The sequence below is a fragment of the Dipodomys merriami genome, unplaced genomic scaffold (genome assembly GCF_024711535.1).
Source record: "Dipodomys merriami isolate MVZ:Mamm:240054 unplaced genomic scaffold, mDipMer1.0.p SCAF_4, whole genome shotgun sequence".
NCBI classification, from domain to species: Eukaryota; Metazoa; Chordata; class Mammalia; order Rodentia; family Heteromyidae; genus Dipodomys; species Dipodomys merriami.
The window spans coordinates 20,407,599-20,429,278 of NW_027205603.1; the positions used below are offsets into that span (position 1 = coordinate 20,407,599).

The 21,680-nt window shown below is 37.4% G+C and overlaps 1 protein-coding gene across 12 annotated transcripts in view; it reads left to right on the plus strand.

Annotated features, from left to right (window-relative positions):
- Positions 1-21,680, plus strand: part of Pard3 (par-3 family cell polarity regulator) — a 635,367-nt gene that overhangs the window by 380,649 nt on the left and 233,038 nt on the right. For 11 of the 12 annotated variants that reach the window (XM_069990655.1, XM_069990656.1, XM_069990659.1 and 8 more), the window contains 4 exons: positions 2,263-2,451; positions 3,109-3,279; positions 13,533-13,683; positions 19,977-20,166. In XM_069990655.1, the coding sequence (XP_069846756.1) occupies positions 2,263-2,451; positions 3,109-3,279; positions 13,533-13,683; positions 19,977-20,166 (701 nt within the window). Of the gene's footprint in view, positions 1-2,262; positions 2,452-3,108; positions 3,280-13,532; positions 13,684-15,605; positions 18,134-19,976; positions 20,167-21,680 lie in introns of those variants that run through there. The other variant, XM_069990667.1, reaches the window with a different exon arrangement.

Below are 21,680 nucleotides of genomic sequence, written 5' to 3' on the forward strand. Positions count from 1 at the left end.
TGGTGCTATTCATTCACTCAAAGTCATTGTTTAGTGCTACTAAGTTGGCTGGGAAGGTGGCTCAGCGGTAGGGTTCTGGCCTCCCATGCATGAGGCCCTGGGTTCGATTCCTCAGCACCACCTAAGCAGAAAAAGCCAGAAGTGGCACTGGGATAACGCCCAGGCCTAGAGTTCAAGCCCCATGACCAACCAAAAAAAAAGAATTCTCTATAGTGCTACTAAGTTGTTTTAAATCATATGGTTAAAACAAAAATTATTTGTACAGACCTAAGTAATACCTGAATATAGATTATTTGGTATAATAAATGTACAATATAGTATCAACATTTTGATATGAATATTTTATTTCTCTTATTCTGTGGTACATTGGTTTTGTTTGCATTATCGTTTTTCTCCGATAATAGTTTAAATATAAGATTTTATAATGAGCAGACATTTTTCCTTTGGGAAGTTTTTATGATGAGCAGCCCTGTGGTTTTTCAACTGCTCTTTTTTTTCCTTATTACATATTTTTTAATGTCTTAAAAACAGTAGTGATTTTGTTTGTATTGAAATCTTTTTTCATATTTAATAGTTATCAGGCCACCTATTAGATATCAGCAGAAAAACAAAAGCAAAAACCTTTCAATTGTGGAGCTAGGGCTTTTAGATCAGAGATAGAATGCTTATTACTTAGTACACATGAGGCCCTGGATTTGATCACTTCCCTAGCAAAGAAAGGGAGGGGGGCAGGGAAAGAGAGAAGAAAGAAAGAGGAAAAGAAAGAAGAGGGAGGGAAGAAATACAGGGAAAGAGAGCAACTATTAGGAAGGAAGGTGTTAAGACTGAATGTTAATAAATTAGAAAAGTCACTTTATTACGGATTTGAAGATTTTAACATAGTTTATGATTTGTATTATAATCTAAAAACAGATGGATATTGGACTTGAACAATTATTTAATTTTTAATGCTATAATTGACACATCTGAAATTATTTGTGAAATTCTTACATGTCCTTTAAAATTATTTTGTCTTGGCTTCTTAGAAATAAAAAAAAAATCCAATAATGTGCAAAGAACAAAATTAAAATTGGTCTACTTTCCATTGTCAACACTAACCAACTTATATGTGTTTGAATACAGAATATGCCATCCTAACTACATACCATTATATGACTTATTGCTTAATAATAACTAGTTAACTCTACTTTGAGTGGCAAAGTTGGGACTAAAGAAACACTTAAAACTTGGGGAAATTAGAAGAGGAGAACTTGTGAGAAGTGCTTTGACTCACCGTCATACCTCCTTTCTGTGATTATAAATACATATTATTTATTTGTAAACATTTATAAATTGTATCCAATTATAATTTTATAATCCAACTATAAATATTGCACTTAAAAGGAGCTCTGGTCTTTCAACTTGAAGAGAACCCATGAAAATCCTTGGGAATGATAGGTGGTCCCATGGCATTTGTGGGATTGATGAGGTAGGGCTCAGAAGGCAACCTGCTTCCCCCTTCTAAGGTGGAACATTTCTTAAAGACAGAATGTCATCTTCTTGTATTTCCTGGGGTTATAATTTAAACTTTATAACTATTTGTATAACTTAAATGTGGTGTATTTTAAAATTTTTCATTCTTACTCAATGTCTATTGTTAGGAAGTTAACACTTGATATATAGCTATTTAATTAAGCAGGATGGACATTATTCATCAGCTATATTGTGTATGATAAAATACAGTGGGAAAAATTTTCCAAACTCAGTTGTATTTCTACTTTGACTCCCATCTTTTAAAACTTTATTTTCAGAGTTTTCAAATCTGTATACATTTTTATGTTGACCTTGGATCATCAGAACTTGTACTGCTTGTGAAAAAAAAAAAGTACATTAGTGCATACTGAACTAACAATGACACATGAAATGGCAAATTATATTTGTTTTGATTTTAGTTACTATTTCCCTTTGTGGTTTAAAAATACAAAAATAAAAGATAAAACCTAATAAGCAAATGCACAAATCTGAAAGTCTAGAGATCTGAGTATCTTTAGTCTTCCCTCTACATCCTCCCCCTTTTCTCAGATTCTGATATCTTTTAGTGTTGAAGTAAATGTGGCATGAAGATATTGGCAGTTGTTTCAGGAGTTATCTGAAGCCGTACAGACAGGCTCTCCGGGAGTTTTGGAGGAAATATTATGCCTGGGACGATTAAAATCTTTAAAAGAACAATGTGAGGAAGAGACACCAGAATAAAACTCAATGCGCAATTTTGTTCCCTATTAGAAAGCAGAAGAGGAGGATATTGTTCTCACACCTGATGGCACCAGAGAGTTTCTGACATTTGAAGTTCCACTTAATGATTCAGGATCTGCTGGTCTGGGTGTCAGTGTCAAAGGCAACCGATCCAAAGAAAACCACGCAGATTTGGGAATCTTCGTCAAGTCTATTATTAACGGAGGAGCAGCATCCAAAGTAAGCACACACCAACTTTACCATGCACATGCCCACTCTCAAAACCATATAATTTCTACCCAGTTCCTATGTCAGAAGTGTGTCCAATTAAGGGACATGTTCTGTCTGCTTTGGTCACAATCTTCCATTCCTGACAAGCAACTAGGAGCAATCACAGCTCTTCCCTATTTATCTCTGTAGACATTCCCTGTCAAATGGAGATATGCTGTGCAAAACTTATTGGGGCCCCTTAGTGAAGGCTAATCTGTTCCTTTCACCTTCCCCTAGTGTGGAGTTCCCATTCTGTTTCTCAGTCTAGAGGTTTCCTCTATTGAAGGGGGCATTTTTCTATAGATGTCTAATGGCCTTGAGTCTGTGCATGACTTGTGTTGTAAATAACCACTGTGGGTGTTTCTGGAAGCAAGAAAGTAATCATTTTGTGTAACAGATTATGATAATGACTCAATTTACAAATGTGTAAATGATTGAAATAGAGCAGGTTACAATGTCTGCATAGACTTCATTATGCTACTGTTCAATTGAGCATAATCCATTAGGATTCAACGCTCCCCCCATCTCCTTTTTTTAACTTTGTTTTAATGTTTTAAACTAAAAGGAAAGTAATTTCTCCTGCAGCAGACTATTTAACAGCATGTCTTTTACCTGCTTTCTTCCCAGGATGGAAGACTGCGGGTGAATGATCAGCTGATAGCTGTGAATGGAGAATCCCTGTTGGGCAAGACCAACCAGGATGCTATGGAGACCCTCAGGAGATCCATGTCCACAGAGGGAAACAAACGTGGCATGATCCAGCTCATTGTGGCCAGGCGAATAAGCAAGTGTAGTGAGGTAAAAAAGGAGAAAATTAGAAGTACTAGTGTCTGACAACATTACTGTGTACATCCTTCCTAACCTAATACTGGACAAAGAATGGCAGTTTCTGAGACATTACCTCTAAGGACCACATTACTTTTGCCCTCTTCTATTGTTTTGTGAATAGACTGTGATTTTTCTTAATAGTATAGTCAAAATGTTTTCACAAGTGCATGTAACTATTCCTATTGCCAGTGTAGGTAGATAGTTTTTCAGAGCTACCTACATCTGAGTGCTCTGCAGGAATACAAACACACCCCTTCCTTCCTCCAAGCCTGTAGTTTTCCCTCCAGTCAGCAGAGCCCAACAGGGATGTGCTGGGGGCCAGAAGTGGCTGCTTATTTCCTTGTTTGTCTCAGTGGGATGCCCTTACCAGTGTTCTTAATGAGGAGCAGGCTGACTTTGTTCAGTGTTATTTCCAGTAAGGTAGTTAGTGCTAGGCGCCTCCTTCCCCTTGAGCTTCTCCTTTCTCTTCTTCTATGGGCTGTCTCCTCCTTCCTGTCCCCCCTACCAAGTGCCCTTTTTCAGTCAGAGAGCTGTACTGTTATGCTGATATAGTTGGTTCTAAATGTGTACTGCAAAGTGGTAAAGGACTTGCCTAGTGTGTATGATGAGGTCCTGAGTTCTATCCAAAGCACTGCAAAAACAAGTGTCCACCATGTGAAATTAGGAAAGATAGACAATGCAAAGTATGTGTTCATCTTTCCAATAAGTGAAAAGGTACTTTCTCATCGAGCAGAGCCTTTAAAAATGAAAAATAAATTATGTATCTCAGGAAATTGACACTGGAGTGGTAAATTTTACAGTTAACTAAGTCAAAATTACTAGCAAATAGTACACACTGAAAATTATATCTAATTTTTTTAATTGTTCTTAAAAGGCTCTGCTTGAGTCAGGTGCTGGTAGCTCTCACCTTTAATCCTAGCTACTCAGGAGGCTGAGATCTGAGGATCATGGTTTGAAGCCAGCCTTGGCAGGAAAGTCAATGAGACTCTTATGTTCAATCAGCTACTCAGAAAAAGCTGGAAGTAACACTGTGGCTTAAGTGGTAAAGCCTTAGGCACAAAGAAGCTCAGAGACAGCATGTAGGCCCCAAGTTCAAGTCCCAGGTCCAGCAAAAACAAAGGGGTGGGGCTTTACTTAATTAATACATATAAAGCAAAGTGGTGACTGTTAGATATTTAAATAGGTAGCTTTAAGTAGGTCGCTAGTAAAGAGAATACCACAGCTTTCACCCCCTTGTCTCTGCCACACAAGGTAGAGACCACATGGCTGAAAGAAGGGGCAGGCTGAGGTCCAACCTGGGATTAAATAGGGAAGCCGAGGGGAGAAGTTGAGGCCAAGTGAGGAAAGGTGTGGTCACACTGGATAGGGATGTGACCTCAGGACCTGGGACGCTCCCCTGGAAGCATTGGTGGGGTGGGGGGAAGAGGGCTGTGGCTCAGGTCTTGACTTCCAAGTGTGCCAGTTACCTAGGTGACAGGTACTGGGTGGAGAATTAGCCAAGAGGAGGGAGGAGCCTGCCTTACCTTCCCAGGGCAGGCCTTACAGTGACCACTTAGATAATACAGAAAGCAATAAGCTTCTGTTGTAACTATATTTTTCAAAGCAAATGTTCCTTGAGCTCAGTGGGTATAGTCAAGTAGAGAGAACCACTTTTGAAAGGAATATTCATTTATTTGTGTTATTGATTTATTATTTATTATTGTCATTGATTTATTTTTACTTATCAAATGTAAATTAAAAATTATTTCTCTAACAAAGAATGTTGCAGCTTAACTAATAATACCAGAAAAAAGTAAGATAGAATATTAATTTATACTAGATAAATATGACCCCACTCTGTCCCCAGTGTAGACTTCTGGACTGGAATTCTTTATTTTTTGTGTGTGTTGTTGTTTGGTTTTTGTGCTGGTCCTAGGGCTTGACTTCAGTGCCGGGACTCTGTCCCTAAATTTAACTTTTCTTTTCTTTTCTTTTTTTTCCCTCAAGGCTAGCACTCTTACACTTGAGTCACATCTTCACTTCTGTTTTGTTTTTTTCTAGTTCTTTGGAGATATGAGTCTCATGGACTCTCCTGCCTTGGCTGGCTTTGACCTTCAGTCCTCAGATCTCATCATCCTGAGTAGCTAGATTATAGGTGTGAGTTACCAGTGCCTGGCAGGTGTTATTATTGTTGTTATTGTTGTTTTGCATTATTGTGGAATATGGATTCCAGGTCTTTACACATGCCATATGAGCACTCTTTGTCACTGAGCTGCTCCTCTAACCTTAAACTGATATTCTTGAATAACAGTTTTTATTATTTTTTTCAAATTATTGATTAATCTTTTTAATGTAAGTCCTTCAAAGTATTATGTGAAAAATTCTCAACAGTAAGTTGACAACACATATTTTTCCATATTAAATTTTGCTTAAGAGGACATTCCAGAGGACAGTATTTGCCTATGCATGTTTAGTGATCATCTATTACCTGTCAGGAAATGTGTTAGATCTTGTAGTCACAGAGATGACTAAAACAGAGGTCAAACCTTCTCTCATCTTACACTGGACAATATATCATCATAGTCACTTTAAGAACAAAGTAAGATTTGTAACACCTTTTCTAAGTTTTCCTTCTCATAAAAACACTGATTGTTATGGAGGACTGAACATCTGAAATGAATGGAAGATCAGCTTTGTGCTTGTTTCTGATTCCTCTTGTTCCCAATTGTTCCCTACACAGTAGCAAAGAAAACTGGCACCAGCCTGAAAATATTTTGATAAAAGCACTGATTTTATTCCCTGTTGCCCTGTAAAAGACATGAAATTGGAATCCCACTGAAGTATCTTTGTGTCACATTTGCATCTACATATGAATTTATGTGAATGAAAATGACTTAAGTAAGAAATCAGCTGCCATACACAATAATAGACTTTAATATTCTATATTCTTTATGGTATCATTTTCATGCATTGCTGGTATTTCTTACAACAAAGTATGCTTATAAAACAATTAGATTTTAGAAACAACAACAACAAAAACCTTATCATGAGTGATGCGCTTTCTTTGTAATACTACAGAGAAGACTTTTGTACTGCTATGATTTAACTAAAGAATTATATGAAGACAGAAGAGCTTGATTCAACTTCCCATAAGTCCTAAGACATAATTTTGCTGGTGTTGTGCTTACATTACTTTAGGAAAATCTTCTCCTTGAATCACTGGGAGAGCATGTGTAAATCATGTAACAGTAAATATTGATATAAGCGTAAAACATCTTGCTGTTATGAATGAACCTCAACCCAAATTATGGGCCTGAAATTTTCCCTTGCAGCTGTGTTAGTCAGCCCTGTAGTCCAGTCTGTGGCATCACAACACTATATTTTACCATCTCATCTTTTAATCAAGATGAGAAGATGAGAATTCGTAGGATCTCTCTTGTTCATATTGTTCCTTCTATTATATGTGGCAGTACTATACATGCTTAGTAAGTTTTCTTTAAATTTTTTTGTCAACTTTCCTCACTAGGTGTCATCTTAAAAACACTGAATTTTGTTGACATTGGTACCTGTGTAGCACACTGGGACATTCTCAGAGTCATATGTCTTACTTGACTGCTTTGCTTACCTAATTCTTCCTCAGTGACTCTATTTTTCTGTTGCTGAACTCTGGCTCTTAACTCTCTTCCAAAGATTCCTTTTTAGGCCTCTTCTTTAATGTCACTGTTTGTCAGGCTCTCCTGTTGTTGGTTCTTGTTAAAGATATTCAGTAGTCCCTCCCCGTCCATGGGCTGTATATGTAGAGATTCATCCAACTATAGATTAAAAATACTTGAAAAAAAATTATACAGGCATTTTTTTCTAACCCTCTGCCTTCCTCTCCCCACTCTTTCCTTCTCCTGTCTTCCTTCTATTTTTATTGTATTCATTCTATTCTTGTATTCTCTTTTCTCAACAGATGTGACTTTCTCTTATTGTATGTTTCAGAAAGATGGTGTAATTTTTTTAGAGATAAAAATTTTAAGTCTTAAATTTCCATTGTTTCAGCTTGGGAATATATAAGACAAAGAGTTAAAATTGGTATTACTTACCCAAAGGACAATTTTTTTTTTTAATATTGAAGGGGATTGAGGGGACTGGTAGTTAATACCTGGCATTGCTCCTTTATTACTTAAAATAACCGGGAATGAGAGTTATTTTTATTTTAAATATCTAAAGGAAATTAATATTTGTGAAAATCACTATAATTTAACCTAGCTTCCAGTTATTTTGTTAATGTCTGTGCTCGATGCCATTTTCTATAAAACCAAGTGAGCATTTGTCTTAGATCCCATTTGAAGGGATTTAGTCATCAATGACTACTTGAAAATAAATTGTTTCTCTAGATTTAATCCTCTTAAAATTAGAAAGGTATATGAAAATAGAAGGAGCCTGAGGTATCATTTATGATTCTCTTTTTTGTATGCATTAACAAACAAATGCAGGAAGGTCAAATGGCTTGCATAATGTCTGTTAGGAACTGGAGGAGAAAGGAACAGGCTGGACTCTATCTCTACAGCCAAGAACTGTTTATTGAGACACAGCTAGGAGCAAACCATCATCCCACAGGAATGGAAGTTGGGCTTTTATCAGGTCTCAGCCTCAAAGAAAAGGCTGGAAGGGAGGGGGAGGGTGGGGACTTTGGTTAGGCCTACAATGGAATGTTTACAGCCTTGCTTAGGTTGGATTACCTTGCTTGCTTCAAGCACATCTCTGCATACCTGGGATTTTGCCTGATGGCCTTGTGCACCTGGGATATAATCGGGTGGTCAATTCTTCAATGGCTACAAGGCCAACATGGTGACAGAGTAAATGAGAAGTTAGAAGTTAAATAAGGGATTGGCTCTGTCTTTCAGGCAGTTAATACCCAGATTGTTTTTTGAAGGTGAATGCAGTAGAAGCTTGGGCTTTAGGGTCAGATGGCCCCATTGCACTTATTTTGCCTTATGTGCCTGGTGACCTCTGCTGCTGTCTTTGCCTGGCCTCACTAAATAACGATGCGAGGAGGGGCTGGGAAGGTGGCTCAGTGGTAGAGCGCATGCCTTGCATGCCAGAGGCCCTGGGTTCGATTCCTCAGCACCACATAAGCAAAAAGAAAAAAGCCGAAAGTGGCGCTGTGGCTCAAGTGGTAGAGCGCTAGCCTTGAGCTGAAGAGCTGAGGGACAGCACCCAGGCCCAGAGTTCAGGCCCCATGACCGGACCCAAAAAAAAAAAAAAAAAAAAAAAACGATGCGAGGAAATGGCATGTGGTCCTATACGAATGGGCTTTGAAACCTTCCCCTCACAGGCCCTCGTTCTCTCCTAGAAATAACATTGATCCTTGTGCCAGTTGCTTTATGTTTACCTATCCATGTTTATCCTTGATATAGAATAGTAATGTAGGTTAAGCATCATTTCATTTCAACAGTGTGATGGTATGATGTGTTCTCAGTGGTAAAGGCCTCCTTCCACCTGACCTAGCACATTTGTAGGAAAATCTGAGTCATTCACTTTTCTCAGCAGTGAATTTAGCAAATTAATTACTTGTCCAGTGCCTGCTCTATGGCAGACATTGGGAATCAAACAGAATAAATATGTTCAAAAAGTCTGAAATATCAAATAATATGATCTTGCCAATTACCAGCTCAGATCCAGTTCTAAGTTTGCTGAAGGGGATTAAGGCTGGACTACTGCCAGACTTTTCATATTTATAGTGGAGAGGGTGGTAGACATTTTCTTCATGTGAAAGAAAATAACCCAAACAGCTATCATCTGACCCACTAATGCATGCTTACAACAAAATAAGATTCTTCTAAACCCCACAGAAATTATATTAGTTCCTTTCAAAGAAGGCATATTTTTAAACTTTTCCTATGAAGAGAAGAATGTGCCAAGTCTATAATGAAAAGCATATCCTCTGGATAATGTCCAGTTTTTTTTAGTAAAAAGCATATTATTTTTCAATTATAAAAGTGATATGTATCTTGAGTGGCTTTTTTCAAAAGCATACTATATTTACATTGTTTTCAGATTTCAATTATTCTTAATTTTTATACCTTTGTGAATAGTTATGCTAAGTATCGATTTATATGAATCTTTACTGTTGATTTAGCTTATTTTTCCTTAAGGTAGTGACCACAAAGACAAAGAATTTCCTGGTCAGAGAATCAAAATGCATGATCTATTTTGACTATAATATACATTTCCAAATTTTTAGCAAAATACTGCATCACTTTGCACCCTTGCCAGTGTGGATGATCTTGCTGCGAGGTAGGGTTGTTTTTGTTGTTTCATGGACAGAAAGACTGGGCAGAGCTGAAGGCCCAGACAACAAGGCTAATGGCCAGAATTAAGTGAGATTTGCATTTTGAACAGCAGAAATGCTGAAATGAAAACTGCACTTGTTTACTCTCTTATTCCAATGAAGCTCATTTAATACAGTTTGGTGTATGTAGTCTCTGAGGGCATGGGCTAGCATTCTTCCAGGCTGTTCAGCGTGCCCTCCCACTGGCTGGTAGGCCACCTGGCAGTTCTCTTTTGAAACTTACTTTCTTCAAGCAAAACAAAACAAAAATATGATCAGATGATTTAAAACAAAACTGTATGCCTCAATGTTTTTCAACTATAGAATTTAAAGCCATTGTATGTTCTGTTAAATATGTATACAGTGGACTACTGATTTCTTCCTTTAAATATTTTTTTGTTTGTTTTTCCTAATGGAAATTAGATGTTGGTGGAGGTACAATTTCCCAGGAAATTGTACAAGTATGCTAATCCTTCTAAACAAGCATCTTACTTGTCTCAGTAGAGACTGTTACTATTTTTATTTTCTGACCCAAAGTCTACAATTTTCCTTTCTTATTTGAATATTTTCATTATTTTTAAGTACCTGTACAAGGAGTTGCCATTCAACAAAGCAGTTTATGAATACGATGCATCTTGATCAGTGTCAACTCATCTCTTCCCTCCCTTTTCTTAACTTTTGGGAAATATATTGATTTTTTTTCTATTTAACAAAGCAATTTTTGTATACAATGCATCTTCTCCATCCCCTCCCCCCTATGAGTTATGGGGCTTGAACTTGGAGCCTGGGTGCCATCCTTGAGCTCTTTTTTTTTTGGTGGGTCGTGGGGCCTGAACTGTGGGCCTGGACGCTGTCCCTCAGCTCTTCAGCTCAAGGCAAGTGCCCTACTACTTGAGCCAAAGCACCACTTTGTGCCTTTTCTGCTTATGTGATGCTGAGGAATCGAACCCAGGGCCTCATGCATGCCAGGCAAGTACTCTACCACTGAGCCAACTTCCTAGCCCCCTGAGCTCTTTTTTGTTTAAGACTCTACCACTTTGACCCAGAGTGTCACTTCAGCTTTTCTGGTAGTTAATTAGAAATAAGTCTCACAGACTTTCCTGCCTGGGCTGGCTTTTAACCATGATCCTCAAATCTTGGCCTTCTGAGTAGCTAGGACTATAGATGTGTACAATGCATCTTGGAAGCGTGGCTCAGTTGGTAGAGCAAGCCAGTGAGTTGAAACGTCAGGTACCAAGTTCGAATCCTGGTCTCAGAACTAGAAAGGAAGGAAAGAGAAAAAGAAAAGAAATGACTATAATTATTGGACAGTTCTTTCATTTCACTATAAAATTCTAAGATAGTCCCTTGGAATGTCTATGGTTTTTTGTTTTTTTTAAGGAAGTTTATAAAGTTTTATTATATAAAAAATTGCAGGAACACAAGGTTTTGGCAGTCCTGGTGGTGGAAATCAAGGCCTCACACTTAAGCAGGCACTCTACCACTGGAGCTATTCTGCCAACCCCTCCCCACCTCCCCCTTTTTATTTCTTCAAGATAATGTCTCACTTTATGTTGAGACCATCTTGACTGCAGTCCTTCTATTGTCCTTGCTTTTGTCACTGGATGACCGGCATGCACTGCTGCACCCAGCCATTTTCTTTTTTCCCAGCTTGGGATGATAGGAGCACTGTGCCTAGCCATGGATTAATACAGGGTCCTTTATGGAGACTCTGTATCTTTAAACTCCAGTTTGATCTAGCACCTCCGTCACCCAAAGAGCTAGTTTTATAGACTTGAGCCATTACACCTAGATTATTAGGCAAACTTATTTGTCTTCTGATGAAATATTTTAACATCAAGCAAGACATGTCTAATACTTATACACCAGGTGTTTTTTTAATGTGTATGCTTATTTAAAATTTTATATTATTTATTGTTCTTGAGGTACTGGCCATAGAACCTTGAGCATCTAAGCAAGTGATTTACTACTGAGTTACACAGCCCTAGAAACTCACAGTTTTGTTATTTTTTTAAAAAAAGTATGTTTATTCTTAAAGGTGGAAGACAGGTGTTTTATTTTGCTGTTGGTTTTACCTTCCCAAGTGTATCTTGGAATTTTTGCATTATATTCATTCAGAAAATGTTCCTTTATTTATTTATTTTTATATTACAGAACTTGAATATTTAATTTACTTTTCAGTAAAGCTGTCAGTTGTAATCTGCAATTAAAAAGCTAATAAAACAAATCCTCATTTCACAATTTAAACCTTATTGAGTCCAATTCACCAGTGCTGCAAGCTTATTATTCTCCTGCAGTTTGACGTGCCTCCAATTGTAATTGTGTTGACCCTTCGAAGCATTAACTCTCCCCAGTGCTTATCAAACTGGGAGAGATAAGTCTCCAATTCAGAACTTCATTAAATATTTCATTTATAGGAAACACATGATGGCTTCTAATAGAAGTAATCATTTGTGCAGTGGAATGAACCTTGGAAGTTTGAGTTTCCTGTGTTTAGAGAGTACAAGCTTTTCCTATCCAACTGAGCTGAGCCCTGCACCTATGCAGGCTAGCCCATTTCTCAGGCATGCTTAGTCTCTGATTCAGGCTATCCCTGGTAGGCATAAGGCCTCCTGAGGAGCTAATCCGTGTAGAGGTTGTGCTCAGAGTCACACCACCAATGTGAAAGTCAAGTATACTGTTTGCCCTGGAAGCAGAAGTGTTTCAAGGCTTCACTAGCATTTATGTCTTCTTCCAAGTAGGTTTGGGAAAAACTTGATTGGTTAAACACAGCTGTTTTAAGGAATGCATGTGCTGCTTTGATTCATAATCATAGAAATTGACACATTTTTTCTTATATGTTAGGTTGTACAAGATTGCTAAATATTCATATATGTGCTTCATTAAAACTCTCAGTCCATGCTCTTATATTCTTTTTTGTAATGCTGGAATTTGAACTCAGACTCACATATTACTCACTTGTTTGTCTGACACTTTAGTACTTGAGCCATGCCTCTTACCTGCTTTATGTTGGTTATTTTTGGAAGTGAAGGCCACCAGACTTTTCTGACTGGGCTGGCTTCTAACAGTAATCCCCTTGGATTTCCAAATAGATTAGAATACAAATATGAGCTATATGCTGGCTGCTTTGGCAGTACCAGGCTTTGAATTCAGGGACTCATGCTTGCTCAGAAAGCACTTTGCCTCTTGATAACCACATCTTCAGCCCTGTTACATTTTGCCAGCAAGGACCTGGGTCAAAATCCTCCTCTCTAACTTTCTCCATAGCTGGGATTACAGATGTGTACCACCACACCCAACCGTTTTGTATAATCTTAAAGTGTTTAGTTACTTACAACCTCATATTTAAAGATTACAGTAAGATGATACTCTGGTTATTGTTCATTTCTATCAGAAGAAATTGAGTTTCAGTGTTTTGTTGAAGGCACTTGGATCTGACAGCTGGAGGGGACAATAATTCCACTAGCACACATACAAATCTGTGCAGTTAGGTACAGTCATATCCTGTATGTATAAAAGCTGTAGCTGAATGAAGCCCAGCATTTATTTTCAAGAAGCATGACTTCTACAGAGCAGCATCTAATAAAGAATTCTGAGTTAAACATAATTTAAATTGACTTCAACAGATACTAACAAATTGAAAAAAATAAGCAACAAGATGAGACTAAAAAAAAGCTTTTAATATACATATTTTCCTACACGGGTTGAAATCTGACAGAACTTCATGGGGGGTCTAGTTTAAAGTGGTACAGAAAGTTGGTCATTAGGCATAGCTGTCATCACAAATTATTTTGGTACAGGGTGAAAAGTTCTAGTTCATTTGGTACCCAGTTGGATGCAGGCTTTGGGCAAGTTGTTATAATTCCCCCATGCTGCTCATGGGCCTCTAGTACTGATTTTCCTTTCCAATCCCTCTTTTCTCTAGCTAAAGTCACCTGGGAGCCCCCCTGGACCTGAGCTACCCATTGAAACAGTGCTGGATGATAGAGAGCGAAGAATCTCCCATTCCCTCTACGGTGGGATTGAGGGGCTCGACGAATCACCCACGAGAAATGCTGCCCTCAGTAGGATAATGGGTAAGTCAGGTCACACTTCTCCTCCCATCTTGTTTGTGCTTTCTCTGGTTCACTGAGAGGTTAATAAATTAATGTAATATTAATATGAAAGAGTTCTGTATTACCAGGAGGAAAAAGAACAGCTTCACTGCAGTCATTCAGGAAATGTTAATGTAGAAAGAATAAATCAATACATTGATTTGTTAAGTGAGTTTTAGATCCCTTAACATGAGGGAAGGGCAAAAAGAAAAGGATGGCAAAGAAATGTTTCCCTGCCAGGAACGTACTCTTAATTTGTTGGAGATAGTAAGTGAAGGTTTGTTTTAAGATCAATCAAATATGTTTATATCTGGATATTGGTGGCCATGTCTGTAATCCTAACTACTCAGGAGGCTGAGATCTGAGATCTGAGAAATTTGAAATCAGCCCTGGTAGAAAGTCCATGAGACTCGTAGTTCCAATTAATCATCAAAAACTCAAAAACGGAATTGTGACCCAAGTGGCATACAAACTCAAAGACAATGCATGTCCAGGCCCTGAATTCAAGCCCCAGTACCCACCCCCCCCACACACACACACACTCTGGAGTTGTGGCTCAAGTGGTAAAGTGCCAACCTTGAGCAAAAAAGCTAAGGGCCCTGAGTTCAAGCCCCAGTATCAACATACCAAAAAGGTAATGATGATAACGAGGAGATTTCAGAAGTCACAATAGCACCGCTTAGAGGAGAAGAAAGAGGAAAGGAAACACATATGCATCTAGATATGCATCCATATGAAATATTCACAGTCAGTTGGCTGGACTTAATAGATAAAGAATACATTTTAATTGTATTAGACTTTCTCAAAGCTTTAGTCTTAAAATGTTGGACATAGTCTTCGGCATCCTTTGTCTGGATTCAGCTGCCTGCTGCTGCGTGGCCCCAGTGGGTAATGAGGTGATTAGCCTTGCTCTGTTGCAGTTCAGCTTTTTCCTAACAGATCCAGTCAGTAAAGACCTGCTTTGCCACTGGAGTGGTTAGATTACAGAATTGCTCATCTTAGGATTACTTTGTGAGAATTTTCAAATTTAAAACATAAGAGGCAGTTTTGATTAAAATAACACCTGACATAAAACCCTTGTATTACTGGTCTATTTTTGCTAGGCTCTAATTTAAAGTAAAACCCTAAATTTAAATCCATTTTGAATACATTTAATGTAATTCAAGTTTCTATCATGGAGCTTCTTTGAAACAAGAACTTGTTTAATTCATCAGTGGATGTTTATGGAAATCCTGCACTGGCAAGAGATTGTACTATACGTTTGCTATAGATACAAAGACGAATAAGGAACAGTGTCTAGCTTCAAAGAACTGTATAGTGGGCATAAAAGGAAGAAAAACACATCAACACAACTTACAGAATTGTCTACTGTTCTTCCTCAAATCCTTTCTATTCTCACTTGAAAAAAATTGCTAAATTTTTCTTTTCTTATTTTGTTACATGTAGAATTTAGACATACTAGCCCCAGATCCACTCTGTTCACATGTTTATTTTTACTTGCTTGGCATAAAACCATTAGGGAATGATATTATACCTATTTGTTTGAACACCAGTTAGGTATCCATTTAATCATTGCTTGTTAAGTATCAGTAGCTTCACTGCTGTGAAATTTCCATTCTTTCTTGACTGGTGAAAGACTGTTGAATTCTTTTCTATTGATGGAATTTTAGACCCCTTGAGAAAGATAAAGTGTGTGTGTGTGTGTGTGTGTGTGTGTGTGTGTGTGTGTGTGTGTGTGTGTGTGTGTGTGTGTGTGTGTGTGTGTGTGTGTGTGTGTGTGTGTGTGTGTGTGTGTGTGTGTGTGTGTGTGTGTGTGTGTGTGTGTGTGTGTGTGTGTATGTGGTGTGTGTCCCTGGATCTGTGTGCATACAAAGTGATCCGCTGTAATTTCCCCTTTATTATAGGAACATAGGATTTGCCATACTGAAAGAGACTATTGGTCCACCAGTTCCTGTAACCTGCATCCTGCCTCCAATCCCTGATGCTTCAGAGGAAGGCGAAAACCTAAAACTAGAAAACAAACAAGCCCCACACCCACCCCCAGTTTTTTACCTAGTGACTTACTGAAATTCTATACATGGTTGAGGGGTCCTTCACTTTCTCTGTAGTCTGTTGACCCTATTTTGTTAGCTATGACTTTGTTAGTCCTTTTTGCCCTGGGTTGTGGTTGGCATTGTTGTTACCCTTTCCTTCTGCTAGGTGTATATAATGAACCTTAATACTCCAGATGCCTCCTTATCTTACGACCTTCCCTCCCCAGTTCTGTGCTTCATGATGTTCTGTGCATGTCCTTTTTCCAAGTGGGCTGAGGGGGGGTATCAGTTTTATAGTTTGATGATAGGCCAAATAGACACTCTAGGATTTGCATATTTTCTTAAGAGTTTTTTTTTTTACATATTATACTGTAAACTAGAGATCCTATATAGCTTTCTTTAAAATATTTTTATGTTTTAAACTTTAAATGGTTGTACAAGGGAGTTACAATGATCCTATATACTTTTACTTTGAGATATGTATATACTTAATTTGATTTATTTTGCAGTTTGAAAATGTGGGAATTATTTAATTTTGGTCAGTCCTTACTCATTGTTGACCTATTTCTAAGGTTAGATAACCTCTAAAGTTAGAACAAAAAAGTTATAAAAAATGTTACCTTGCAAAACACCAAAACACAGTATCAAATATAAAATGAAAGCACTGAATTTACATTAGCTTGCACTAATTGCAATAGTATTTTGATTTGCATATTATAGGGCTGCATGGAAATTTCCCAGGTTCTAGTTGGTTAATTTATGGTTGTCCTCTATACCATTAAAATCACAGTTATGGCTGTGGTGGTATTTAGTTATTGCATGATCTGATATAGTATAGAGAGCTTTGTATTGAAATTCAGAGTAAGTATCTTACATATCAATTAGTTACATGTAAACAGGGAACATTCTCACATAGACTCCTCCCCCCCCCTTGCAAAATTAATGCTCTAAACCAAAGCAACTTCTGAAGCCTTGTGATCTTTTTCTAATGGGAACACATTCTAGGAGAGAGGCCTCTAAAAAATGCGCCAAAAATAGGAATGGACTTTCTTTTGGAAGGATGTCAGATGTCATCAGTCACACACTTTCTCACTTATCAGATAAAAGAACTAAGTTTCAAGTCCCATGATGATTTTTTGTTCTGTTTTGTTTTTGGCTGTTTCCTCTTTCTAAAACTATCCCTCTCTGGGGAATGTCAAGACCACACAGTAACCATGAGTGACAATCTAGGCATTTGTTCTTTATTCAGATCAATTTACAAGTATCCATTCTGTAAGCCAAGGCATTGAATGGTCTCCAGAACTTATTCCATTCCAGCAACATTGCTGACAAGAAAAGGTTTGCCTTAGAAATTACCAGTGAAGTAACATGTTATATCCTACTCGTCTTCTACTTAGGGTAATTAGGAACCAAAGAAATGCAGTGTGGATTTAGATGAAGTGACCACTATGTGAAAGCATGGTTTTCTGGGTCCTACATATATCACACATGGCTTACCTCTGTAGCTGTGAATTGTAACCAAAACAAGTCTTCTCCAAAGTTCATCAGCTTTGACCATTTCTATTGTAATAGATTTAAATTTATTCATAAAAAAAGTCACTGGTAGTGAGCTCACATTGGATCATCTTTGAACATTTCCAATTGTTGGGCTTTCTTAAGTAATAAAGGCAGCAGAATACTAGGCATAGCTAATTTAACCAGCATGTTAACTCATAAAATACATCCCATGTTGATATTTGGTAACACAGAACCTTAATTGTTTGCTAGCTTTATCTGAACAATTTTGTTTAAAGCAAGCAAGTAATCTGTTATATTCATTTTAGAATTTATCTCAGTGTTTCTATGTACATAAATTTGTGGTGAGTTTAATAATTCTGTTCAGAGTATTTTCATCTTGTTAGACATTTGACATAGAAAATGAGACATTGCTGTTTTGTTCCAAGTCATCTCACTGGCACATATTTCCTCATTTCAGTTGTTTCCAGTATCATGAGTGATGTTGCATTCTGTGTAAATTAGTAATGAATAAATGTTTAGTAAACAATTGTTTTGTATGTCATTGTTTCCCTTCTTTGCAAAATAGTAACTGGTTTACTATTTATCTACTTTACTATGTTGATTAACTAACTGAGGAAAAAGGAAACTCTATCCATCAAAAATGGATAGACACCTTCTTGAAGGTTTCATAGTTAGGATGTACCAAATAGTAGAAAAGAGTATAGTTTCATCTTCGTGGAGCTTGGTGGAATGTGTAGCTAGGTAGTTTAGTTGTTCCCTTAAAGTAACTCTTGGTAAACCAGCTAAGTAATATGAAACTGATGGAGTATATAAGTAATCAAATTTGGTAAAATATTAGTCCCTAGAATGGGTGAGAGAAAAATGCTAAATTATTGGCTTTAGTCTAGAGAGACTTCTTGCCATTTATAAATATATGCATGCTATTTACACATATGTACATATATATCATTTAAGGTATCTTTCTACTCATAACCTACTACAATAAAAGATTATCATATGAAACAATCAGTATTCCATATTGTCTGAATGTAAAAGTTTCAGATTTTGTGTTTATGAATGTGTATGCTTTGTTTTCTCTGTGATCTTTTCTGAAATACAATATTCTTGAGTTGAAACTTGGTATTTAGCAGTGTTACACATGCCATGTTAGTGTACACTGTCTGTTAAGGGATCATTGTGGTTTATACTAGTTTCATGAAGGAAACCTCTCTCTGGCTAATAGTGTGGGTATATGTGTCCTGTCTGATTTTTGAATGATACTGTGGTGAGCAGATTTCTATATCGATACCCTAAAATTTGAGCAGAAAGAAATGAGTGATTTCAAATCAGGAAAGGGAAATGATTGCGTGTTAGATTTGATTTACATCTGTATCATGAGCATGCATATAAAGTGGCCAGTTTTAGGTTGTCAAGATGATGCATTTGAAATCAAAGAAGAAAGTTTTTCTTGCCAAGAGGCTGCATGAAAGTTTCAGTGAACGTGTAGGTTGCTGTAACAGCATAGTCAATTCTAAGATATTAATGCATTTGAGATTTCCAGAAAGTTTACTTTTGTGGGCCACTCTGTGAAGATAAACAGCAACTAAAATAATTTGTTTCTTTGCTGAACTGTCTACAAAAATAAATACTGTAATTAAAAAGTATTAAGAATATGCCACACTCATCATTCTCATTATTTTCTTGTAAGTTTGTATTCAAGACTAATGTTAAATAGTTAACCAATTCTGTGTGCAGTTTAAAAAAATAAATTAATAATAAATGAGAAGTGCCCCAATGTACAAAATTGTGGTAGATATTAGGAAAGCAAAGTGGAAATTTTGTTTGGGAAGGACATGCCACAGCTGATTTAACCGTTTGGAAATCTGAATAAAGAGGAAAGGTTGCTTGTCCTCTTGTGAGGTGGCCAGGGAAATTGTCCATGTTCCTTGTTTTGGGGGAAGCCTAGACTGATGGTCCATGTCTTGTGACCTTGGTGATGTTTCTGGGAGATGTCCTCATCCAAGTTTATCTACATGAACCAAAGCCTTGTGGGGCAGTCCATCCTGCTCAGTAAAAGTATTCAAAATTTAGTGAAGAAGCTGCAAGAACTGTGGATGGTCGAGGGGAAAGATGAATGATTTTGATTCTGAAATCATCTTTTGGAGTTTAACACGTTTAAATACAGTTTTCTCAAGTAAGGTTGTGCATGTAGATGTCAATCATACTGACTCAGCCCAGGTGAATGCCACAGCACCTCTGCACAGCACTTATACCACCATGCCATTTGTGTGTGTCTTTTCTTCCCTCTTGATGAGAATGAACTCCCCAAGGGCAGAGTACTTGCCTGGTATGCTGTAGCTGTCTGATGAGTGAATGGATGAATGATTGCCGGAAGTTAATGAGGCTTCACTCTAAATTTCTTGCTAAAATTTTTCGAAGACTTTCTCATCTTAGAATTTGTTTAGCATGTTCACCTTCAGAGCATTCTGGTGATCAGTTTAGGCTTCAAAAGCAAGCAAACCAGTAAAATCACATCTGAGTTGTTTCACCACCATGACAGAGGTAGTTACAGACTGGAGGTCTCTGGTCTGACAATCATTTATGAAAAATAAATGTGCTAGATTCTCTTTTGCTCTGTAGCTATGTGGAAGTTGAGGCTTTTCCTGATTATGGAGGTTATTAATATTCATAGGTATTGCACTTAGATTGTTGTCTAGAACTGCTTTTTCCTTTTGCATCTGGCAGGTAAATACCAGCTGTCCCCCACTGTGAATATGCCCCAGGATGATACTGTCATTATAGAAGACGACAGGCTCCCTGTGCTTCCTCCACATCTCTCAGACCAGTCATCCTCCAGCTCCCATGATGATGTGGGGTTTGTGACCTCAGAGGCTGGTCCATGGGCTAAGGCTGCAGTCATTGAGTCTGCTGACTGGTGAGTGATCATTCTGGCTTAGGAAACATTAGTCTATTTCATTCACTGTTTATGTTTGTGTGGCTGGTAACTGAACACAGTGAGTGAATTCCTTCATGATTTTTAATACTCTTAATTATTACTCTTCATAAAAGATTGTTATCCCTCTGCTCTGTGAACTTGTTCAGTTGTATTAGCTTTCAAATGCGATGTTTAGTACTTTGGCCAATGCAGCAGCAAAACAAGTACTACCGCAGACAACACGACTCATTCTTTATTTTACATTTAATTTTAAATTAGTTTTAATTTAATGATTGTTTTTCTATTAAATTGATTGTAAGCAAATCACTAAGTTTATTGAATCCATCAGATGAAAGCAATTATGTGTTCTATAAATGGGAGGAAAGGGTTTTAGCTATAACCGGGGGGGGGGGTTACTTTGTATGTGTGTGTGTGTGTGTGTGTATGTGTGTATGTGTGTCTGTGTGTCTGTGTATCCGTGTGTCTGTGTCTGTATGTCTATATGTCTGTGTCTGTATGTCTGTCTTTGTATGCATGTTCCAGTGGTGAGGCTTGAACTCAGTGCCTGAGAGCTGTCTTTTACTTTTTTACTCAAGATTGGCACTCTAACACTTGAGCCAAACCTCCACCTCTGGCTTTTTGCTAATTAGATATGAGACTCATGGACTTTGCTACCTGGTCTGGCTTAACCATGACCCTCAGCTAGGATTATAAGTTTACACTCCTGGTGCCTAGCATAATTACATTCTTTAAAATACTTTGTATTAGGTTCAAGCATGATGAGTTTGGGGACAGTTTTGTGCAATTTTTTTTGCCCTGTGTCTTTCAATGTAGAAGAAAGCCTTTGATATTATTGAGCCAAGGTGTGACTCAGGTGTATCTATGTACCATATTACACATGTCTACTAAGTATATATCAGTGAGCAAAAAGGGACTCTCCTGTAGGGATGACATCTTAAGTTTGAAAGATTATTAAACCAGATTTCCTTCTTATCCCTTCTGTGGGATCTTTGCTGAGCACATTAGCAAAACTACTTTTGGCAGTGTTCCTTTACTACTAATACTAACCACTTAATAACCTCTTGCTCTTTAGTAACCTCTTACTCTTTAGTAGGAGGTTATTAAGTGGTTACTAGTAAAGGAACATGACCTGGTTCAACATTAAATATTAGATTAAATGTGTCTAGCTGATTCACATTTATTTGTATTAACATTTCAAGACTGCTTTTAACAAAATATATTATACACCCCTACTCGTGTCTCAAACACCTGTTAAAGCTCATAAAAAATGCAGTACATTTATTTGTTAATTCTGCAGATGTTCTGGAAATAACTTCACCTGTAATTTAGGCCTTTGAAATCTTGGCATCTAGCTTTTCTTTCTTTTAAAATTCTCCCTTTGAAAATGTGGGGTATAAAAATAGAGCTTTGCTCAAGCCTGCACCATACATAATAGCTTAGCACTGAATGAGTTTTTTGGTTAAGCTTAGAAGGGAACCACAATATATAGTAAA